Source organism: Bombus pascuorum, chromosome 3 (genome assembly GCF_905332965.1).
Source record: "Bombus pascuorum chromosome 3, iyBomPasc1.1, whole genome shotgun sequence".
NCBI classification, from domain to species: domain Eukaryota; kingdom Metazoa; phylum Arthropoda; class Insecta; order Hymenoptera; family Apidae; genus Bombus; species Bombus pascuorum.
The window spans coordinates 2,717,888-2,740,929 of NC_083490.1; the positions used below are offsets into that span (position 1 = coordinate 2,717,888).

General features: G+C 36.6%; 3 protein-coding genes across 5 annotated transcripts in view; 1 reads left to right on the forward strand and 2 right to left on the reverse strand.

Annotated features, from left to right (window-relative positions):
• Positions 1-75: 75 nt before the first annotated feature.
• LOC132904790 (cytochrome P450 6k1-like) overlaps positions 76-23,042 on the forward strand; it is a 298,916-nt gene continuing 275,949 nt past the window's right edge. Inside the window, exons 1-6 of one of the 2 annotated variants that reach the window (XM_060955496.1) lie at positions 77-540; positions 624-862; positions 972-1,193; positions 1,278-1,555; positions 2,083-2,272; positions 2,368-3,028. In XM_060955496.1, the coding sequence (XP_060811479.1) occupies positions 128-540; positions 624-862; positions 972-1,193; positions 1,278-1,555; positions 2,083-2,272; positions 2,368-2,528 (1,503 nt within the window). In that variant the 5' untranslated portion in view covers positions 77-127 and the 3' untranslated portion in view covers positions 2,529-3,028. Of the gene's footprint in view, positions 541-623; positions 863-971; positions 1,194-1,277; positions 1,556-2,082; positions 2,273-2,367; positions 3,029-23,042 lie in introns of those variants that run through there. The other variant, XM_060955497.1, reaches the window with a different exon arrangement.
• Positions 2,635-8,983, reverse strand: LOC132904780 (DNA topoisomerase 2-binding protein 1-like). Its single transcript, XM_060955483.1, has 25 exons — positions 8,344-8,983; positions 8,132-8,271; positions 7,905-8,037; positions 7,732-7,839; positions 7,458-7,664; positions 7,165-7,381; positions 6,957-7,094; positions 6,802-6,881; positions 6,545-6,714; positions 6,332-6,470; positions 6,145-6,274; positions 5,882-6,076; positions 5,639-5,820; positions 5,405-5,571; positions 5,130-5,335; positions 4,921-5,054; positions 4,618-4,848; positions 4,478-4,540; positions 4,190-4,353; positions 3,988-4,109; positions 3,863-3,927; positions 3,632-3,781; positions 3,351-3,551; positions 3,025-3,254; positions 2,635-2,954 (listed from the first exon to the last, which is right to left on the reverse strand). Exons 1-25 carry the CDS (start codon positions 8,449-8,451, stop codon positions 2,732-2,734), a joined length of 3,903 nt encoding a protein of 1,300 aa, XP_060811466.1. The 5' UTR covers positions 8,452-8,983; the 3' UTR covers positions 2,635-2,731.
• LOC132904794 (protein-tyrosine sulfotransferase) overlaps positions 9,410-23,042 on the reverse strand; it is a 191,019-nt gene continuing 177,386 nt past the window's right edge. For both annotated transcript variants that reach the window (XM_060955502.1, XM_060955501.1), the window contains 7 exons: positions 19,919-20,232; positions 12,665-12,798; positions 12,423-12,531; positions 11,972-12,166; positions 11,320-11,573; positions 10,973-11,170; positions 9,410-10,888 (listed from right to left, as the gene is read on the reverse strand). In XM_060955502.1, the coding sequence (XP_060811485.1) occupies positions 10,780-10,888; positions 10,973-11,170; positions 11,320-11,573; positions 11,972-12,166; positions 12,423-12,531; positions 12,665-12,798; positions 19,919-20,062 (1,143 nt within the window). In that variant the 5' untranslated portion in view covers positions 20,063-20,232 and the 3' untranslated portion in view covers positions 9,410-10,779. The remainder of the gene's footprint in view (positions 10,889-10,972; positions 11,171-11,319; positions 11,574-11,971; positions 12,167-12,422; positions 12,532-12,664; positions 12,799-19,918; positions 20,233-23,042) is intronic.

Here is a 23,042-nt window from a genome sequence, read left to right on the forward strand (position 1 = left end):
CCAATTTTATAAATTAATTTCAAGTATCACCTATAGATAACTCAGCTGATGACCGGTCTTATATAAGCGCGGATGGCTAAACTCCACCAGTATCATTTCAAAGTAGCTGGAAGAGTGTCATCAAAAAATGGCACTAGTAAACTTCTATTTTCTCAATATTCTTCTTACGGTCGTCATCCTTGCGACGTTCCTGCTTTTATACGTAAAGTATAGGCGTACTTACTGGCAAAGACGAGGTGTTCCTACCCTACCTGCCCACTGGTTCTTTGGTAATGTAAAAGATGCGATACAATTTAAAAAATCTCCTTCCATTGTGATCGGTAATCTACACAATGAAGCTTCAGACAACGACGATGTTCTTGGAATTTACATTTTTCACAAACCGTTCCTGTTATTAAGAAATGCGGAATTAATTAAACAGATTTTAATCAAAGATTTCGATTATTTTCCGGATCGTTATTTCACGGCTCAATCGATTCGAGATAAAATAGGAAGTAGTAATCTCTTCACGATGCATAATCCGGAATGGAGACAATTGAGGTTCCTAATTTTTAAAATGTTTATCGAAATAATGTTTATGAGCATGGTAAAAGAATTTATTGACGAACGTGTACTCTTGTTAGGACAAAAATATCGCCGGTGTTCAGCAGCGGGAAAATGAAGAAACTTTTTCATTTGATCGGCGACATCGCTGACTCGATGAACAAATATTTAGAAGAGCAATTTTCACATGACGCGAAAACGAAAACTATTTTCATAAGGGATGTTGCCTTGAGATATACGACTGACATTATATCTTCCGTCGCTTTTGGAATTAAAGTAAATTCCTTCGATCCTGAAACGGTACAATTCTTTGAAAAAGGTATTTGTCAAACGTTTCCCGATGTTGCGTATTATCTTATTTTGTTGTCTTCTTGCAAGTTGAAACGATCTCGCGTTTATTGCGTTTCTTCTTTTTTTCCTCGTAAAAGCTCAAGAAGGCACTCGAATGACGTTTTTTCGTGCTATCCAATTTGGCTTTATGTTCTTCTTTCCACAATTTTCGAGCTGGATCGGCGGTCAAATGTTAGGATCGTCTACAAATTACTTCCGTAAAGTATTTTGGAATTCTATGGATACCAGACATATGACCAAAGCTAAGCGGGGGGACTTGATCGATTCTTTGATAGATTTGAAAAATGAAAATGATCTGAGTAAGAGTTAGATATTTAATCTTAATCGTTGATTAACTCTCTTATGCGTATAATTCGTGTAAAAAAATACTGATTTATCTTTAGAGCTCGAGGGCGATGAATTAGTGAGTCAAGCAGCAATATTTTTCGTTGCTGGTCGTGAATCAAGCGTGACAACTATATGCTTCACGCTTTACGAACTTGCTAAGCATCCGGAGATTCAAAAACGAGCGCGAGAAGAAATTCACGAGAAGTTGAAGGAACATGGAATGACTTACGAGGCCTTCCAGAGTATGAAATATCTTAATCAAGTTATATCGGAAACTCTACGATTTTATCCTCCAGCTCCACTTATTGATCGTATTTGTGTGAAAGACTACAAGGTAAATCGACAAATTAGAATAATGATTCGTTATAAACTTGTTCAACGAAATATTTTCTTCGGATAATTCGAATATTAAAATACAAAGAATATCTTTTCCTTGCGTGCGTGTGTTCAGTTATTATCTAACTATTTTAGTCATTATGTAACAAATAAGGAAACGAATAATTGTTTACTTATCATGGCAAACAAGATTGAAGGACATGCACTTTTTAGCAAACAACACGGATTCTTTTCCTCGTAAAAATTTATTTACGAGGATCATATTTTCTTTTAATTCGATTGTTATTAACATTTTGTATCTTATTCGAGTCTTCTTTTATAAGTTTCAAAAATGAGAAAAATATTATATATAGCCACAACAACAGAGAATGTTCTTCTTTTATAATATATGAATTCATATTAAATATCGTACGACTACATGACTCGACAAAAAGAGTCTTATCTTTTATGCCGTTAGAGATCTCTTACATGCTGAAGTTGAATATGTCATTGGTCATATAACGTTCTAAATGATAGATTTTTTAGATTCCAGGAACTGAGATAGTTGTAGAAAAAGGAACACCCGTCTACGTGGCTTTAACCGGTCTCCACAGTGACCCAAGATATTTTGCAGATCCTCAGCATTTTGATCCTGACAGATTTAGCGATAAAAATAAAGATAATATCAAACAATGCACGTACATGCCTTTCGGCGATGGGCCAAGAGTTTGCATCGGTAAATATTTATTTAACATTATTTAACGTGAAATATTTTTATAATATTAATATAATATTGTTAACTTCTACACTTTAATGACATATTTATTGTAGGAGTACGACTCGGTCTATTGCAAAGTGGTATGGCTTTAATTTCGATACTTAAAGATTACGAAATTTCGTTAGATCCCACATGCAACAAAGATGGCATTGATGTTCGTAATATTTTCTTGACAGTAAAAGAAGACTTTAGGTTAAATTTTACAAAACTATAAGGAATCTATCGCATTATTGAAAAATATATCTTTTCTTTTTCTTCTTATACTCCCATAAAAAGGAATGAAAGGGAACGTTATGAAGGAATAAGAATAAAGGAATCTATTTAATAAAATATGACGTGTGTATTTTTTTTATATACAGATATACATTTGTAAATACTATTATACAAAATCTTTTGGGGGCGTTATTTGTTAACGTTTTATTTCGGTAGTAATGTTAAATACTTCTTAAATTCATCGATTACACATTCTCGTGGATTTAATGGGGTTTGCGCGGTAAGATGATCGCTTAAATATTGTGGCATAAAGCAGAGGATACCTTTACTGGCCAACATTGCCCAGTCGATCGGTTGACTGGCTTGTTTAGGATTCACGAAACAATGAGTTATCTTCTTCCCAGTTGGACTTGTATCGTATGGTGGTCTAGAACAAATAACATGTAAACTATAACATATCTGTAAATAATATGAGTTTAATAAAAAAAAAAACTTACCGTGCTTGGACAACTTTCCCACCTCCAGCTTCGATTAATCTTCTAAACTGATCGTATTTGTCCCCAGAAGCTAATAACAAAGCAACCATATTGTGAAACGGCCTATTCGGTTCTTTTAATAATCTAAGCCTCCATCTATATGCAGCTGCTGCGATTGTTTCTTCAACTTTGTCAGTAGGATCCGGTATAATGCCTTTACTTTTTGGATTCCCCCATTCATATTTTTCTTCCTGCCAATAAGTAATTGAAGTGAAGTAAAAGACTACTCGTAAACATAAAATATAGGTAAAATATGGTAACGATAAATCAAGAGAATCAATACTAACATCAAGGAATTTCCCTTCTTGTTCAGAGTCCCGCAAATACATGCAATGTAGAACCCATTTTCCTGATGCTATACTTCCAAGCATTTTTTCATTCCTTGATGGTTTAATACAAAGCAAATGTGTTGCACTTATATCAAAGCAAGCATCCGATGATACCTCACCGTCGAGATCTCTTATCACTTTTTCATATGCCATTCTATCCTATTGAGATAAATATAAAATATTATGCATGTATATACGTATTGAATATGTATCGTGCATAGATATAACAATTAATATACCTTCATGCCTGATAGCATGAATTTTGGTTTCTTTTTTTCTGATTCAATTTCTTCTTCTAAGGATTCTTCTTCTAAGGATTCTTCTTCATCGTTGTTTACAGTATGTTCTTCGTGTGCGATACTTTCATTTTGTTCTCCATGCGTTATCAACTTCGTATAGAACAACGTTTATAATTACGGTTAATTGATATCAAATATTCAAAATAGAATCGATTTATGAAAAGAACCTACCCGTTTTGAGTGGCTGGGATCTTCCCATACAATAGCATCGACAGGTTGAGAATCTTTTACAATAACTATAACGAAGAATATATATTAGAAATTAAATATTAATAAATAGATATAAATGTACCTACATTTTTGTATGGGATCGGAACATTCAGCGCTATATGTGTCTGCATTCTCTCCGGAAAGAGAATACCTATTCTCGGGAGTACTTGATGCTCTTTGAAGTACTTGATCCAGTTGTGCAATTTGCCTATAAAAAACAAAATCCTATGAAAGGTCTATAAAGAATTTTATACATAAATAGTGAAACACATTTATGTATTAACTTACATATTAATCTCATTATTTGGCAGTGCATTATTTTCATCTGTGAATTCTAATTTTTTCCTAATGGGAGTAGTAGCGGTTATTTTGCTATCATCTTTTGCTTCTTCCGGTGCCTCTTTTGACGCTTGATCGTCGTTAAGAGATAATGTCTCATCTGCATTATTCCGCTGTAATGTCATAATATTTATTAATATATATATATAAATATTTATCAATATACACACATATATATATATATATATATATATATATATATATATATATATATTATATATAAATAAAGCGTGCTACCTCTGGATCATAAGTCTCACTTTTTAGTTTCTGCCATAACTGTCTTTTAAGTTCTGAAAGAGGCTATAAATTCAACCATGTTAATATCTATTAGATATTTATGCATTATGCACATAATTAAGCTTAAAAGAAATACTAACTGTACTAAGTGCCCTTTTTTTTAAAGGAGGTTCTTCTATTTTTGACTCTGGAAAATTATCAACCCATTTTGCCCAATCTTTTCTTGTGTCTGGTGAAGAATTGGGTCTAGATACTTGACTAGATGCTGTTTCTGGCGTAGACATATGAAACTGCGATTGAGGAGTTTTGTTCATAAGTAAACTAAGCCTTTTATTTATTAATGGTTTATCACCGGAAGTGCCATCTTGATTCTATAATATATATTTTTAGTAATAAATCGTAAATTAATAATAAAAGAAATATGTAAAACTATATATATATACTTGTAAATTTGATAAATGTCGTTTTGGAGTAATAATGTTCCTAGCTGCTGGTTCAGTTGGTAGATCTATTTGATTCGAGTTAACTTTAAGTGAACTTGCGTCTGTTTCGTTAGTTTCAGTTGGTCTTTCAGGAGCTTGGAGGAAGGATTAATATTAAAAAAATTTGTGTGTATACATATTTAATATGGATGTGTTAAATATTTGTGTACCTATAGTTTCTCCTACAAGAAACGGTGTTTCGTCAACCCGTTTCGATTGAACTGCACAGGCTTTTAACCATTCTGCGGTAACAGCTGGTAATTTCCACTTCACTGCAGCATTATATTTGTTTCCTTCGGGTGTCGGACAAACCAAATGGGTGCTTCTATATATATTTTTTTCAAGATTAGTTTTACGAACGAAAATATCTTGACACCTGAAATTAACAATGATTTAATACTTGATTAAGTTTAGTTATCATTAAGGTGTATGATAAGAATAATACATGGCACCCAATTCCGCAGCTAATGTTATAAGATACATTCGTTCTACTCCAACATATGTGCTCATTGTAATAACACAGTCTGATAACGGAGTAGAATGCTTTTTTATAGATAGAGGTTTATGATAATACATAATTTCAACTATTTGTTCCTGATTTACACAATCTTCCTACAAAAAAATATTAACATTAAAAGATATGAAAATATAAAAATTGAAATAAAAAGCTTAAACTTACGATAAATAAATCGGTAACGATTTCATTCACTGTATGTTTTAAAGGTGCGCCACATTTTGGTACTACACCATAATCTGGAATACCAGCGAACGTGCTTGAAACTACTTTTCCATTCATTGCCATTATAGTTTCAACTACAAAATTATCTTCTTCGTTGAAGCCAGTTACGACAAATGTCAAACCTGTATGTACATTTTAACATTATTTTAGTTCATTGCTATACATATTCTATTAGTGCATTACCTTCAAATAGTCTATCATTCATAGTAGATGTTTGATTAATCGGTACTGCAGTATCATCTGCTGCGAGTGTTATAGATTCTTTTAAGCATTTTTTTTTACTTTCATGATCATCTATCAAGGTTTTAACATTATCTTCTCCCGAAACAAGTGTATTGGGCTTTAAAAATTCTTGCATTGTTTTATCATTTGTTGCATCTAATAATAAATAAGATATATATTCATTTTATTTTATAACAATGTATGCAATTATTTACAGACATTACCAGCTGTATCTTGAAGATAATGTTGAAGTAGATCAGATGATTCTTTCTCTTTTTCCAACATCGCCAATTTTCGATCTATGTCAAAAGACGATATAGAGACTTTCTTCGGTTTTTGTAGCATTTGTAAATTCTGCAAAAATACATGCATACGTCAAATACTTATATACTATATTTTTTATGTATTTACCTTCTTACTTAATGGTGATGCTGGTTCTGTAACTTTTTGAACTACAGTATTTTTTTGTCCACATACAAAATTTTCTTCTGGCGCGGGCCGTTTTAATTTGACACTTTCTTCCAACCATTCCAATGTCAATATATATGGACTATATCAAATATTCATGGTATTAAATCACAGAATTTTAAATAGATATTTATAAACATTAAATTAACATTATACCATAATCTTTTTGATCTCAGTAGTTTCAGTTCACTAGCTGCTCTGTTTTCGTCCCCGACGATAACGTGTGTTAAAGCGTCAGATATATCATCAAGTCGCGTTGCACTACCTACGTTTAATATTTTGTTAAGTTTATCCCGTTGATTAGAAGCGAATCCAGCTAGGTAAATCTAAAGAGAAAAAAAAAAGAATTGATTAGAAAAATATCATGGGACAATATTACAGAACATGACAAATTTTTTATGTAATTTACGCACATTGCAACCATCTAGAAACGGACCAGCCGATTTTGCTTCACTAAATGTAAGTCTATCCAAGACTGTAGTAGTTGTAGAAACTGAAAAATTTAAATAAATTTAGAATACAATTCATCCTTGTTATAAGACACTTTCGTGCATTTTGTAATACTAACCAGTAGAAACATTGTTATATAAAGTATCGAGGGTAGAAACATTGCTCATTGTTGTTATTGAGGTTTCGTCTATATAATTACCTTGCTGCGTGTCACATGTTATGGAACTTATCGTAGAACAATTAAAACTTTCACATACTGTGCATTAAAAAAATTGTAATATCAGTTACTAATCTATAGATTTATAACATTAAAGAAATATTTTTACCGTTGAACTTTTCTGGAGTGGAACATGCTTTTAGTGTCTTAATTAGGTAGTCTTTAAAAGGCAAAGCATAGCCAACCTTTATACTTTCATATATCCAATTTGGTGTTAAACAAGCAATATTTGCTTTTTTTGCATATTTAAGCTTCTCACTTATTGGGCTATTTTCAGGTGCAAGTACAACTTTAACTTTTGCCCCATCCAAAGGACCCATAAATATCTAAAAAGAGAATAACAATATAAGGGAATAGTTAGGTAAAAGGGAAAATAAAAATTTAAAAAGCTATATATCTTACCCCTCCGTTAGTGTTAATTAAACGTTTAATTTCTTCCTTCTGACGTTTTGGAAGATTTGTTGACGTTACAACTAAGTTAAGAAACACAGAAGCTTTATATTTATCAAACATTTTGTCATGTGGCATAACAAAATCCTTTAAATTCATTTCCCAGATTGCTTCAATCCATTCTTTTGTAACTATTGGTATTTTCATACCTATTGCTGTCTATTAAAAAGAAATAAACATTATGACAAGAATATCTATATAATTTTACCGATATAAATTTAGTTACCTCGTATTTAGCAGACATGACAGATGATGTTACAAGATGCGTTACACGACTACGTAACTGTTTTGTAAACATTCCTCCCATATATTCTACTAATTTTTCTACATGTTCCTGTAATAATAAGATTTTTGGATAATTTCCTCTTTGTTGAGCGTAGAAACAGTTAATGGGTATACCTTTTCTTCCGAAGATAAACCAGAAGCACATACACATAGACCTCTCATTGTCGTTGTATACACTGGGCTTGTTCCTTCTGGGATTGGTTCTCCATTATTAAAACAAACTAATAAACATTTTGGACCAATTATGCTGTAGAAGTAAAATAACATTATATACTATTTTTAAAAAATCAAAGTATTATTAAATTATCAGTAATTATATCAGCAATTAAACTCCTACTTACGAACATTTAAATGTTCTTAATTTATTAAATGTTTCTCCTTCGAATTTTTCCATTACGAAGACATCAGTTTTATTAGGTTTCATTTTATTACAATCTCTTTCACTGATCCACCTTGGGTGTAAATCATTTTCACAACATTTCTAAAAGATCAATATACATTGTTTTTATTATTGCTTAAAAGTTATTATTTATGTCAAAATAAATTTACTAACATTGTATGAATGACACATATCTTCACCACAATCATCTTCAGAATTATATTCATTTGATACAATAAAATAGAGATTTATATTTACAATTTGGCTCTCTTGACTCGTCATTTTTAAATACTTTCACTGTCTCTTTGAATCTGATACAATTTTTAATTGACAAATAGATATTCAATGATAAAATAAAATGTCAGAGACTTATATTTACATATTACACATTTTATAACTAAAACAACTCGAAAGCATCATTATTTATTTATTAAAAAATTATGCTGCACAAATTACGTTATGTGTTAGGTATTACCAGTTTCTAATAGTTTGATACGATGATGATAGGTTAGATTGCTTTCACAAATAGATTTTAGAAGGATGGCTAATTTTAAAGAGACGTGTTATTTTACACCCAATAAAACAATATTTAATATTTCATTAAAATTCCTATTTAAATTTTTTGTTAAAATTTTTAAATGCTAAGATATTAATATCACAGTTACTTATGTGGAAGATCTCGCGCCCAATTTTACCACTCTAGTCAATATTAGTATGATTTCTATAATTATGGTTAAAATTTTAAGAAGAATTTAATTTATGTGGACGAATGTCAACAATTAGATAGTATGTCGTATGCCTTTTTTTAAATTAAATATAGTACATTAATATATTTATGAGATAGTTCACAACTCTTTTGTAGTGGTTTTAAACAAGCACAATGTTCGTTCTCATGACAGTCTGAACAAAGTTATAATACAAAATAAAATGAACTACAGAAATATTGTATGAATTACTAAACAGTATGTTTTATTCCGATTAAATCTATTGCAAAAATGTAATTTTATATTCTATCAGTCAACAGTGTAATTTATTTTAAGTTTATTAGAGTTGGCATCACTGATTTTAAAATTTCAAAATTTTAGTCCCCTTTCAGTTGCGTCAACGATCATGTAACAAATTGTTTTCCTAAGATGTTTAACTTCTTTTTACCATGTTTTATGTGTACAATACTTACATTCATACTTACTTTCTTCCGTTGAAATTTCGTGCTCGAGGAAGGGAAAGGAATAGCTGCAGGTTTTGTAATATTAAAATAATTTAATCGTATAATTCGATAGACAGTAACACGGTTGACACGAATGACATAATGCCACATCGAAGTTGTTGCATTTGTATCAAGTGCCGATTGATACAACAATTAAGAACATTATTCGGTCCTCTTACAATCGTAGTAGCTCTTGCAGCAACATTCGCTGCGCATCATTATTGACAGTCAATAACGAAATCATAAATTCAGGGAATAGCTCGTTCGACACCCTTTTTGTTTTCAATTGTTAATCCGGTACACTTTTTCATATTTCGTTAGCATATAAATATAATTTTCTTGTAATTAGTCGAATCACGATCATGCTAATATACATAATACAATGAATACGATAGAAAGATAAAGTTCTCGCCAGTTTATCAGCACGGATTTTCGTTAATGTATGAATGCAGAGAAAAGGCTAACAAAAAGCAGAGAAGAAAAGGAACACAAAAGTTTCCTTCATCGTGATCGATCAAAGTCATGTCTCAATAAGAAATAAGTTCTACATACGAAAACGCGTATTTTGTTTTCACGTAGAAAGTCATAGAAATCATTTCTATCATAATAGAAAATATTATACAGAGATTTTCCTGTTCGCATCGATACAATACTTTCGCTTCCTTTCCACGACATTCAGCACGTTCACCTTGTACACTTTTTACATAGAAGCTCCATAGCCTACATAGGTTCTTGTCACTGGCCATCAGACGAAATCGTACAGAAACAGTTTCAACATAGCACATACTGGGCGAGATTTATATCATTCATGATAATAAAAAAGAACAAACAAGACCGAAACAATTAGCAACTCTAGCATGGCATTTTCTTCTCCCGTTTACACTTTGCTTGATTCGGTACGCTTGCATTCTGCACTGTGGAATCGTGTATCGCAGAAAATTCATCTAATTCGTCGAAAAAGAATAGTACCGAATCACGGAAAGTGACGAGATCGTTACGCGTTCGGTACGAATCGAAGATGAATATCTACCGGTTAACATATATCGTACAGAGAGAATAATCACGTTCGCGTATGCGAAAAATTGCACAGCAATCTATAACTCCGTGTCTATGGGCCGAGATTGAACATGTACATATAATCGAGAGTCAACCTTAAACTAGACGAATCCTTGCGTCCCTCTCGTTTGCCAGGTTACAATTCACTGTCCTCGAATATATTCTCTTGACAAGACGGCCGAGCGTGCCTCTGATCTAGAGAAACAACTTCGCATGAAAAAGACCGCACTCGTCTGGCGTTTTTCCGGTAGTATTATTCGTTACTGGCTCTCCCAAGACCGTCGTTAGACGTTACAGAAATTGTACGGATTCGAGGTTCGCGTGCCTAGGGAAAGATGTGTCCGAGGTCACGCGTTTGGGGCGTTGGTAGCCTCATCCTCTTTGCTCAGCTCGATCAGCTTCTCTAAAGAGAATTGGCGTGCCCTGGCTGCCCATACTTCACCGTTTGCTAGCACCCTGAAAACAAAACGATGTCTGGTCAAGAATTTGCCGATGGAAACGATATAATTAAAAGTTGCCCGATTATTTTTGGTTACATACCGTCTGGTGTTTTCGCTAACCAGCCTGTCCGGTGCTCCGTACACCGGCGGATTAGCATAAGGATCATAGCCGAGCACAGAAAGCATCGGTGCGATGTCAGGCATCTCTCTGACCACATCATCCGGAATGTGGCCTACCCACTTGGTCAGTGCCTCCAGATTGACCGGCTTTATGATCTGGTCCGACGACCTTTCTACCCTACATTCCAAAAATACGATAGATTTTAGTCCCCGATCGCTTCTTCATTTTCGTGTCTCGCATTTATCGTTTCAACGGAAGTTTCGTCTCTTATTAAATCCTAATTTTTCATCGAACCAATTAAGTACACATTAAGAAGATATGCTTACTTGCTCAATGGCACGCCGCCTGGTTTGTTAATGAATTCCTCGTGATGCATCACAGACTCGTTCCAAGGAACGTCCAAAAATTTGAGAATCTTCTTCATCCATTCACGCGGATGTAGCACCAGTTGTTCGTACGGAACCATCAAACACTTGTCCGAGCCAATTTCCTTACATTGGCCGTACATTATAGATATCGCGTGGTTCCATTTGATCAACGACTGTCGATACGAGGACAGATCGAATCCTGTTATAGTCACCTGAAAGACAAATCGTTATCTATATAGTTATAGTTACGTGGAACAACCATCGATCTATATAGTTATTCGAAAAGTGATATACGCCCTTTGTCTCGTTCGAAAAGATAAGGTAATATTCGATCAACTGTGCATAAAATCAACGATCCACTCGATTACAAGATTACGACGAGTTGCTTTTGGATTTGCATGATTTTACATGCTGCCATTGCATGTCGTTTCGATTCATTCTGTTTTGCATAAAAGAAATACGTAAATTCCTGTTCGTCCTCTTTTTTCGTTCTCGCTTGTACCGACGAGTACGTCTCATTTTAATATTCGCGAATGAAGTGGGATAAATTTGCATATATCAGCCGGAATGGCCGACAGAGCGGAGGTCGAAGCCTTCGATCGGGCCATACCTTTCTCGAGATAATGGAATGCACGGTGGCACGACCGTCGCGGATCATGAAGATAAACTTGGCATTTGGGAAGAGATCGAGAATGTACGAGCCCATCTTCAGAGTGAGGGGATCCTTGTTGCATAACCGCGGTGCCGGCTCCGCGTGTCGCGCTATTATTTCCAGGCAGAATGCTGCTATAGCACTGTCCATTACCTAAACAATCGATTATTTTCTCATTAATATCGTTAATTATACATGAAAATCACAAGAGAAGAATATGTCAAATTTTTTATATTTTACCAAGGAATAATTTTAAAATTCAATACGTCGCTTCAGTCGTTTCGTATTATCAATTTTTCTCTTTTTATTTGATTTTAATATCGAATGAGTCATTCGGAAGACTCTATTTCGATCAACCGTATAGAGGAATCGCTCGCATAAAATGATCTAAGCTACTAAAAATACTCACTTCTTTCGAAATGCCCGCTTCCGAAAGACGCAGATTTTCCCTTTCAGATTTCAGCCAGTGCATCCTCATCTGCAAGATTCTTGGTATCACCCGTGTCTCCTGTCCGCACCTGTCGATGAAAAATTATCCGTGTATGAAATACTCGAACGATGGATTGATTTTTGACGATAATGTTGACCAAGTACGCTCAACGTCGGTCGTATCGGTCGATAATTGGCAATTTGTCCGGCGTATGGACTCACCTGACATCGGGATGTGCATCGAGCATGGCGCGTACCAAGGTAGTGCCAGATCGTGGCACACCACCGATAAAAATTAGCGGCATGTAGCGATCGTACGTGTATCTCTTGTGATCGAACGGGCCCACCACGTATTTCTGAAAAATATATCCGTCGTTAATATTTATATTTAATAACCGATTCATCAGCGAGGATCGTGAATTGATTATTTCAATTTTTACGTCCAACGAAATACACGACCAGAACTGTTTTTCTCTTTATTTTACAACGGGATTATAATTAAAACAGAGGATTAAAGCAGAGATGGTTATTTTAAGAGCAGAACACGTAAAATCCGATATTTAAGGTCCAGTAACTTTTCGCAGAAAAAGTTTACTCGTTCATGCGGGAAAATTCGGTTCCATATTTTTAGAAAACGTTGATAAAACATAGATTCCCGTATAACAACCATAAACATAGACGATAATTTCTTGTTTGGTTTGGTGTTGGTTATCGAAGACGATAGTAGTTGTTCGGTGAACGATCGGAAGTTTCTGCTAGCCACGTGCATGTATATAGTTTGTCGAACGATTTCTTCTAAAATTATGCGAGTCTGATTAAACCTCGGCAACGAAGGAGTTTCTGCCTTGTCCTACAATATCACCTAACGAACGAACTTTACGAAGATGATACTTCGTAAGCCTGGAACTAGGATCGATACGCTTTGAATTTTGTACGAAGCAATCGTCACCTTTCTTCCAAAACGATGACGATTCGATCGTGGAAAAGTTCAAACTACTCGCGTGCTATTACGAACTTTCGTTTGTACTTTTCTCAAGTTCGATCTTTTCTCGTTTATCTTCTTATCTTCGAGTGTCTTTCTTTACTTAGACCTGTGGATATTAGAAACCTAAAAATTACATCATACATTGTCCTATATCTAAGGGAGAGAGAGTGACTTCGATCTATGTTTAGCGGCAATTTCTACGCTGTTTATGTACACGGTTGCGTTGCAGCTAAATTTCGCGATCGGAGAGACGCAGATCGATAGTTTATCAAAATGTTTTCGCAAGGTAAATTTCGTTCTCGGTAAAGCGGCCACGTTAATGACTCGCGATAAATTTCACGATAGCCTCTTTTGACGAACGGCAAAATTAACAGCACATTTTGTAGGATTTAATTAGCCGCGATCAATGCGAAATAGGATAATATTCCAACTAGCTCGGACTCGATTAAGCGAACATTATACGAAGAACTTTATCGTTTGATCGAACCGTCGATCTATTTTGCATGATTATTAATAAATGTTATGTCCGTTACTCTTCATTAATGTGGCGTACAAATTGAAATTAAATTACTACGTATAATTTTATCACGCATTATCTACACGTAGCTTTTCTTTTCAAAACTAACCGAATTTAGTACTAATTAAAGGCATAGCTGGACATACTTTGCGTTTTGGATTAGACGAACTTTTTCGTACATATTTTTAAGAATGATTTAATTAACTTAAATAATTAATTTAATTAATTAAGAATGATTTATTTAAACGAGTCATTATTTCTTTTGACTTGCTTGAAACTTCTCAGTGCGCGTGTATTTTAGATGCTCTAACTAGATCTCGCAAAGGATACGAATTTCAATGTATATTTTTTTCTTCTTCGTGTGCTACAACAAATAACTTACGTCGTTTCTTGCCCAGCATTCTGTATCTTCCCGTGCTTTTATTTGAAAAGGTCGAATAAACTGGCGTCTGAAACGCTGCCCGTGGAATTTATGCTTTAGGCGGCAACCAGCTTCTAATAAAAACTAGCAATTAACGTTCTAATTGGTAGTTATATTGGCTTAATTATTGTATCGATCGCGGCACTCCGCGATAAAAATAATTAATTGCGGGTTAATTGGAAACACGGTCGTATCTTTCAGAGGTGAAAGCGGTGTCCGCAGTTTGAAATTCAAAGGGTAGCGTCCGTGGTTTCCGTGGCAACGAAAAATACATTTTGCACACAGTCGCTCGAGTGTCTAGCGACTTTTGTACTTTTGAAAATACGGCTGGTTGTCGGGGCTGACGTGCAACGGGCGGCAAAATTTAGCGATCGTCGGTTTAATTAGCTGCGCGATTAAAATTACACCGGCATGCAAATGAACAATCGTTGGAACAATTGATGTTACGACCCGCAACTCCTGTGTATCACAGCTGCGATCGCGTTGTAACATTGGTTACGATCGCGTAAATAAATCTGTCTAAACTGCCGAGAAAAACAATAAATGATAATATGCATACAAGCTGTGCAATAGTACCGAGTATTAAATGAAAAAGGAGAGAAAAGCAAGGAACACTTATTTACAATAGGAGACACCTCGACCGATTTTAACGAGCCTGAAATAAATTGTCAAGATCAGCGTACCGAGTAATTTTTCCGTATACGTATAACCGTCGCTTAGTTCTCGAATTATATTTTTAACACTCTGCATGTAATCGCGTTGTGAGTAAATAATGCCGATTTACGTTACGTTTTGGTTAGATTTAGCAGATACTTGGATGATGTTCCTATTCTAAATAATAAAAAAATACGAGAAATAAATATAAATAAAAGAAGATGCTGGTAGAACAGAGAAGGGACGTTGCCGTGGTAGATCGCAGAAGGTTAAGGTAGATGGATGATTCTATCGCGATCCCTCATCTACCCCTGTAAAATAAGCTCTTGTTTTGAACAAAGGGATGTTGTTAGGCTGGCTCGCGTTACGATTTTTTTCGCGCGCGCCAGACATCGTTGTCAGAGGTCGACGTTGAAAAAAAAAAGGGGAGAAGAAAGAAAAAGAACAACGGGAAAATGGAGAAGCAAAAAAAAAAAAAAAAGAGAAAGGAACGAGAAGAAAGAAAAAACTACATTTCGCAATTAGCATTTCTCGGGTAACAGTGGTGGCTTCGCTGTTCGGCCTGCCGTCAGCCGGCCTTCCTATTCTCTTTTGCTTTTAGCATCGAAGCACACGGAGGAAAAGTACGCGTGAAGCTCAACCGACGCGATTTATGTTGCGCGGAGGGTGAGTCTGACAGAAATTCGTTTCTCTTCCGTCGGCGCGCGTTTCCCGCCAGGAACCTACGAATACAACTATGCTCGCTGCCTCGAGCGTGCACGTATTCACGCATGTTGCATCTTCTTGTGTCTCTCGTTCTCTTTTGTCTTTCCCATCCTCTCTGGTTGGTCGACGTCGCGACGCGCGTGCTCTGGAAGCTCTCGCAAAAAGGTAGAAAGGTCGGACGCGTTGGCGGAAAGTTTCGAGGCGAACAACCGCGATTTCGTCTCTTCACGGGGACACGCCTTCCACCCCTTTTCTTCCACGAGCGACACGTTTAACGCTGGATACACAAATCAGCAGAAGCGTTCTAACGTTTTCTTTTCTTTTTTTTTCTTTAACGCGAATAGCCTGTTTCTATATGATCTGTGCCGGAAACGCGATCGTGTTGTACACATGTTGGTGGACGATTTAATTAAATTGTTCGAAACTATCAGTTCGAGGACCTTCTTTGATGTTGATAAGATCAATGATAATATTTCCGTTGCTGGTAGAACGCTCTTTTATAGGTAGATATCACTCGTTTTTCCCTTGAGCTTTCAAATAACAAGTTAGAAATGGAATTACCATTTCAATATATTTGTTCATTGGTGTATTAAAATTCACCTGATCGATACGATAGAATTGTTTATGATAAGATTCTCTTAATTATTTCAAGGAGTAGCAGCTATTTTATTTTCATGAAAATATTAGAAAAGGGTACATATTTCCCTCGGTAAGATAATGGAACGTCGATTTTTTTTTATTTGAAGGAAAAATGTGAAAGTAATAAAGCCCTGGAAAGGAAAGTGCATCTGGTCGTTAGAAAGACGCAACATTTCCTTTGCCATTTTCACTAGACTAAGCTGTTTGCCGGTGGGATCAAGCACACGCTGTCGAGTTCCCTTTAAAGTTCGTGCTTCTGATACATTATCTACGGGATTTACTTTACGTTTTAATATGACAGTGTATCCTTTAACGGGGATCTCTTTGTTTCTCGTTATAACAGTCTCTGGTTAAAAATCGACGAGAAAAGTTTCGCCGCTTCGGTTTTATCTTCGTTCATTCTTTCGTTTGCTAACGAAATAATTAGCGAGTACGATCAATCGGCGAACATTCTGCTCTGTTCTCGTCGTCAAGCGATTTTTCGCATCTGTGTCGTACAACCAGCGAGTCGAGCGTTTGAGCTTTAAAAAGCTTCTCCTTATCGCTGCGTTGTCGTTGGTTATCGCACGTTTTCAAAATTTGATTTACTTCCGCTCCTCTCTGCGCAACCCAAAGGATAATTTCTTGCTTCGTTCTATTCCTCTTCTTTGCTTCGTCCTCTATTATTTTCTCTGATGGTGCGTTCTTTTCTCTTGCAGGGAAAATTTAATAAGTAAAGGACCCGTAGAAAGAACGAAGCCAGCAAAATGGAAATATTATCTTATAATTTAATTCCAACAACTCTCTGATATCTCTCGAGAGGTAGGTTTTGAAATAATGATTTTTTTTATTCGCCTGTTGAGAAAGGATGAATTATTAGAAATACCATCTACTAAGAAGCCTCTATATTCAGTTGGATCATCTTTGACGTTCGCAGTATATTTAAAATGGCTATTCGTGCAAATTTCTTATTAAATATATTTCTCTAACCATTGTGATATAAATTTCCAGGCTAATTTCAAATTTGGTTAATATAACCACGACAGTTGTGTCTCGTAACAGTGCCGATAGAATTTCAAAATATTTTATATAACGCACACGATATACACACGAAAGATTTTTATGGTAAATGTCCATATATTTTCACGAGCCACTGACTGCATGCAAATCAAGGCGTAAAAAATTCCCCCACGAAGAGGACAGCCTATGCTAATCGTGTATTAAGTCAAACGCGTCTTCGAGACGTGTTTCATCGATTATTGGAGGGGGAAAACTTTCACGCCGATAATAGGACTCGATTAATCGATTCATTCCGCTCAGCGAAAGATGGGTTAAAAGGTAGGAGTTCGCGATTATGACAGAGTAATTAGTCGGATAAACCCACATCGGAGGCTAAGCCGCAATTTCCTTCCTAGTTCTCGGTTTCTTTTTCGCCTTTTTTACTTCGACGAAAATGGAGAATGACGGCGCGAAGTAACGTCGGTTGACGTATTTCTCGTCGCGACTAATTTCGACGAACAAAAATCCAATTTCAAACTTTCTACGGCATAAACGAAGTTCCAAGGAAATTTCTGCCCTCTCGGAACCCACAATATGAGTTCATAGCGCGCGTTGCGTTCCGACTTCCCTCGTAATCTATGCATAGAGACGCGTGCTACGGTTGTCAAAGCAGTGACAACTGACCTGGAATTTCGTATTAGAATGTACCGTGTATGTCTTCTGTTTTTCTTTCGAATTCTACGAAGCCTATAGAAACCAGGAGCGTTCGTTGTTCGTCGTTCGATCGATTTTCTCTCCTATCTCATCATCCTGACCCTTGCCCCTGTTAATTAATTGCTTTCATAATGCGCCACCGTTGAAAATTCGATTAAAAGTTCCTTGATTTTACCGGACATCCGTGCGACGAGGTAAACACGGTCCTCTTGTGAGAAAATGGCGTGAAAATCGCGCGAACCTTTACTGTCTTACTCGAACGTTGAATTACGCACGTTGAATGGAAGGAATCGCTTGATAAAACATCGACGAGTTGAAGCGATTTCTCAATAGGGGGATGGAAGAATCGCAAAACGAATAAAGTTTCTGCCAGGCGGATATAAAGAGTTTTATGTACGAGCATTGCATTCTTGTTGAATTAGAGAGGAATTTTCGGGTGGTAAAACAAAAAGTTGGAGGAAATTTAATTTCTGCAGCGTTGAAGACGGGCCCAGACAACGACCGGGTATAAGGAAAGGAACAACTGGGACGCGGTTAATTCGCACGATAAAATCCGACTGACGATGCTATAATTGCGTCTCGCCTAATTCCAAACCGGATCTCCATTGAAAATTTTCTCAGGGAACTCGCAGAAACACTGTAAAACGACCTACGACCCACTTCGTGCCTCAGCGGTCGTACTGAAAGTTCGTTTCTTTAGACTATTAGCTACGGAATAATTTCTATTGAATTACGATCGTTTTCCCTTTGCGCGACGAGACTGATCTATTGTTATTAAATCATCGAAAGTTTCGGAGGATTATACTCATAGCGTGAATATTTTTTTATTCGAATTAGACTCAACAACGTTTGTATTGTATATTTGTATATTGAATCGGGGAATACGACGATTTAAGATGATGCGAACATAATGACGAGAATGGAAGATGAGATGGCGGAAGTGAATTCGAAGGTCTCGTAGGTTGTGTTATTGGTCCTTAAGTTCATTCAAAGGTAACGAGATGATCGTGGAGATCGCGTCATTGACATTAAGGCTACCCGAAGATCATTCCAAATTTATGATCGAGTTTCAGTCTAACTTAAAGGTCTCGTAAAATTCATCGTATATTTAGAGTTAAATCAATCGTATATAAATTTAAAACGTTACACACCACGTACGAAGACTTTTAATCAAACCTTCAAATTGCAAAACTATTTTCATTTCCGACCAGGGTCGCTTATTATTTAATAACGTAACTCTCCACGGAGAAAATGGGAAAAACTGGTTTACGAGAAGTCGTAATATTTCGTGCTCATAGATAAACAGCCCTTTCATCTCTCGTATCCAACTGTGAAATATACAAATATCATTAAATCCCACCTCGTTTTCCACCGAGTTTCCCACATAAAATTTCTTCACACCATGGTCAGTTGCTCCTTACTGTTCGATAAAACATGTAATTCTGGCATTTCGTTCATCGTAGCAACACATACGGGGAGACAAAGTTGGCGGAAACACGCGTTTGTCTAGGCGTTCAGGCACCGACGATTGTTCTGGCTCCGACTGTGGCACGTACCCACTGTTTGCACGACAATTTCGCGAAAACTGGGATAAAACTAATTCGTAATTACTGGCTCCGTAGTCGGGGCACGCTCGTAAATCGTCAATGCGATAATAACTTCATGCATGGTGGAGAAATTTCCAGAAAAGTTTTCAAATGCTGTTTGTTCGAGGGGTTCCCTTTTAAATAATTCAATTCCAACGATCAGATTCGTCAAGTTTTTATCCATTTTGTAGGCTATGACGAGAACAACAGTTCGATACAACACGTATTCGTTGTAACCATGATCTAATTAGCGGATATAAAATGCCAACAGACTTACCTCTTTGGCGACCATCATCGCTGTGGGCACGTACTTCATGGAGCCGCAGATGATGCCTAGCTGATAAAGAGCGAAGACCAGAAGAAGGCCGACGAAGCAGATGATGGGCCCCTTTCGGCCGCCTCGACTAAGCAAGAACGACATGTCGTCGTTTCGAACGACGACCACGTCACTCGCGTACTTGGACGTGTTTTGGGCGGCACGTTAGTGAGCGCCGATGCGATCGTCTGGATCGGTGTGGTGGTCACAGCGGGCTACTCGAGGCCAAGGTTTCGGGGCCTCGTGTTCCCGGTTACGCCATTAGCTCATTGCACCTGTTCAACCAAAGGGAAAATTTGATTAGGTAACAGCGAAGGTAGGCGAAGTAGTCGAATACGGTGTTTAACGCGATCGATAGATCGCGGATACTTACGACAATTGATATTTTTACGAATACGACTAGGAAAATGGAATCTATGCGTTTCTTTCATTTATCGAATATTACGACGAACGCTGTACTTGAAATAATTTGATTAGGTAACAATGGCGGGTCTAATAAATTCAATCGCAATGACAAATTTTAATTGCCACGATTACTTTGTATAAATCATACACGAAGACGAATAATCCACTGGAGGAAATTGTAGCCACGTTTTCCGACTAATATTTATCTCAGAGGAGGCGGAAGCTCGTTCGTGCCGTCATAATTTTCATTTCGATGGCTCGCTGCCATCGGCTGAGTTCGAGCCTTTGAGCGGTTCCTCGAGCGTTTTTGATTTAGCTGCTCCTCTTCCGTTTCGCGGCTTTGTTTGATATAATTTATTAACGGTGCCAGAGACCTTCGTTGCTTCTACTTAGAGATCAGCGATGCATTAATACGATAAATCTCGTGCATTATCGAATAGCCCGCGATCGAAGTCCATTTAGATTTTACAGCCAAAGAAATGAGAAAAAATACAGGAGAAATAGGAACCGTCCTCGCCTGTATTTCATTCTGCGTGAGCATCGTAATCATCGGTGCTGAATCGATCGAGCTAGCAAAAAAAGAAGAAAAAGAAACGGGGCCACGATAGAATAGAATTTTCGATGGAGGATCCTGCAAGCGGTGGTGCTTGTCGACGAGCAACTTGTTAATAACATCGTATTGTGTGCTTAAAGAGTTTCCAATACTTGCAGAAGATAAGCTTGCAAATTTCGTTAGGAAGTTAGGTGGTCGCGTTTATTTGATATAAGCCCGAGGTAATGTATAAGTAATGAAATTGGAACGAGCTATGAAGAAGGAACTCCCGAGGGGAAACAATTCTTTGGAGACTGGTCGATACGTTTTTATTTCGCGATGCAGTTTCGCGTGATTCCAGGCAACATTCAGAGAGGAAAAAACTGAGAGAGTAAATAGGAGTTTGAAAGACCCATATCGGAGCGGATGGTCAACCGGTGATTCGTGAAACGTAGTCTACGACCAAAGAGAGGAAAAGAGGACGAAATAACGAGAAAGAGAGAGAGAGAGAGAAAACGAGCAAAGGATCAAAAAGAAAAGGGGGATGAAAACGGAAGAGGAACTGGGTCGTATATAAGCGACCTGTATCTATTTTCCGGCGACAGCTTTCAAGGAGAGCTTTCCATTTCGCGCCTCGCCTTTGACCTCTCTCACCCTGCAGGTCCACCATTCCTCGCGCGATGAAAGATGAGGACAATCGCCACATATTGCTAGCTCCGTGCTACCTTCCAATCTAACGCTGCCGTGCTGTACCTTCAATCTCGCCAGTTTTCCTCGCTCACACCCAAATAAAACATCACTTCGTTTCCTTGTACCAACACCAATTGTTTTCTGGATTGGACGCCTTTCATTGCGACGCGTGGTTCTCTATTGTCCGTGGAATTGAATCGAGACGAGTAATAAACCCTCTTCAAATAGGTACACTTCTGTCACCAACCGTTTGCACTGATAGTATACGAAGATTTTTCACTTGTTTTCGTGAATCACGATATTAAGATTTCGTTCGAGTTTAAAAATACGAATTTCTGAATTTTCTGCGAATTTTGGGACGCGGTAATCGACCATTACGCTTTATAATTTATTTACTCTACTGTACGATTAATTATAGTTTTACGTTGTATTTTTTTCTACAAAATACACATCTATATTTGTGCGTCAGTGTATGTACTTATGCGTGGAAATTTGTATAAATTTGTATCTTACGTAAGTTAGTTTCACTTATTGACATATGAATCATTCAGGAGCCACATTGATCAGTCATTGATCTAAATTGAAAAGTACAGAAAAGTTATCAGCACCGTCTTGTGTCCATAGAGCCAAAGCTTTTTCTTTAATACTTTCATAGTAAACGAAAAACTCCTTTAATATTTGAATTACAAATGATACGAGCGTTTCTATTTGACAACATTATTCGATTAACATGCCATATTAATGGTCGTCGTAAAAGGTTTTACCTGTTAGTCTTAATTTAAGCGTTTCTTTGTTTGCAATTCGCCACCGGTAGAGCGTTCAATTAGTGAGAGCATGGTGAAAGTTCAAGCCCTGGTTGCCTAAGGGCTCGTTTCGTTATGTTGTTGCATTCGTTCCGGCGACCACTCAAATTTTTTCCCCTTTTCATCGTTCGTAGAAACGCAATTGAGGCTGGCCCTCGTTTCTTACTTTCTTATTTATGCCGCCTTTAATATCCATGAACGTGAGACGTATTCCCGCGTGGTACCCGCCGCTGAATTCGTTGAAATAATTGCGCCAAAAAATGAGGCTGATTACATTATCAATTCTTGTCTTCCCTCCTTCGATGTCTACTTTACCTTTCAAGTGATCGTCGTTTATCTTCTCTGTATAATTCTTCGGCAATTGTGTTTTCGCAAGTGTAGGTATCTATAAGACAAACACGAGAAAAAAGAAATCCTGGTATTCCTAACGTTAATGAAGGGAAAACGAATCAATTTTATCTTCTTTCTCCAATAGTCACATCTCTAAATCTTCCTATTTGCCTGATTATTATCGACGAGTAATTTTTAATACGAACAGTATTGATTTGATTAATTTTTTTACACACTTTGCAAAGCTTCCTCAAGCATGTATGTAATTTTCGCATAAGTGCGACCCATATGGAGGCTGTTCGTTTTGGTAGGTTTCTTAAATTCG

Excerpts from the sequence above, each read along its gene's own strand:
- LOC132904780 (XM_060955483.1), bottom strand. The coding sequence starts at position 8,451 with ATGACGAGTCAAGAGAGCCAAATTGTAAATATAAATCTCTATTTTATT. Across the intron at positions 5,821-5,881 it reads GAATGATAGACTATTTGAAG|GTTTGACATTTGTCGTAACT; the intron begins GTAATGCACTAA and ends ATGTACATACAG. Across the intron at positions 2,955-3,024 it reads GGGAAAGTTGTCCAAGCACG|ACCACCATACGATACAAGTC; the intron begins GTAAGTTTTTTT and ends TATTTGTTCTAG.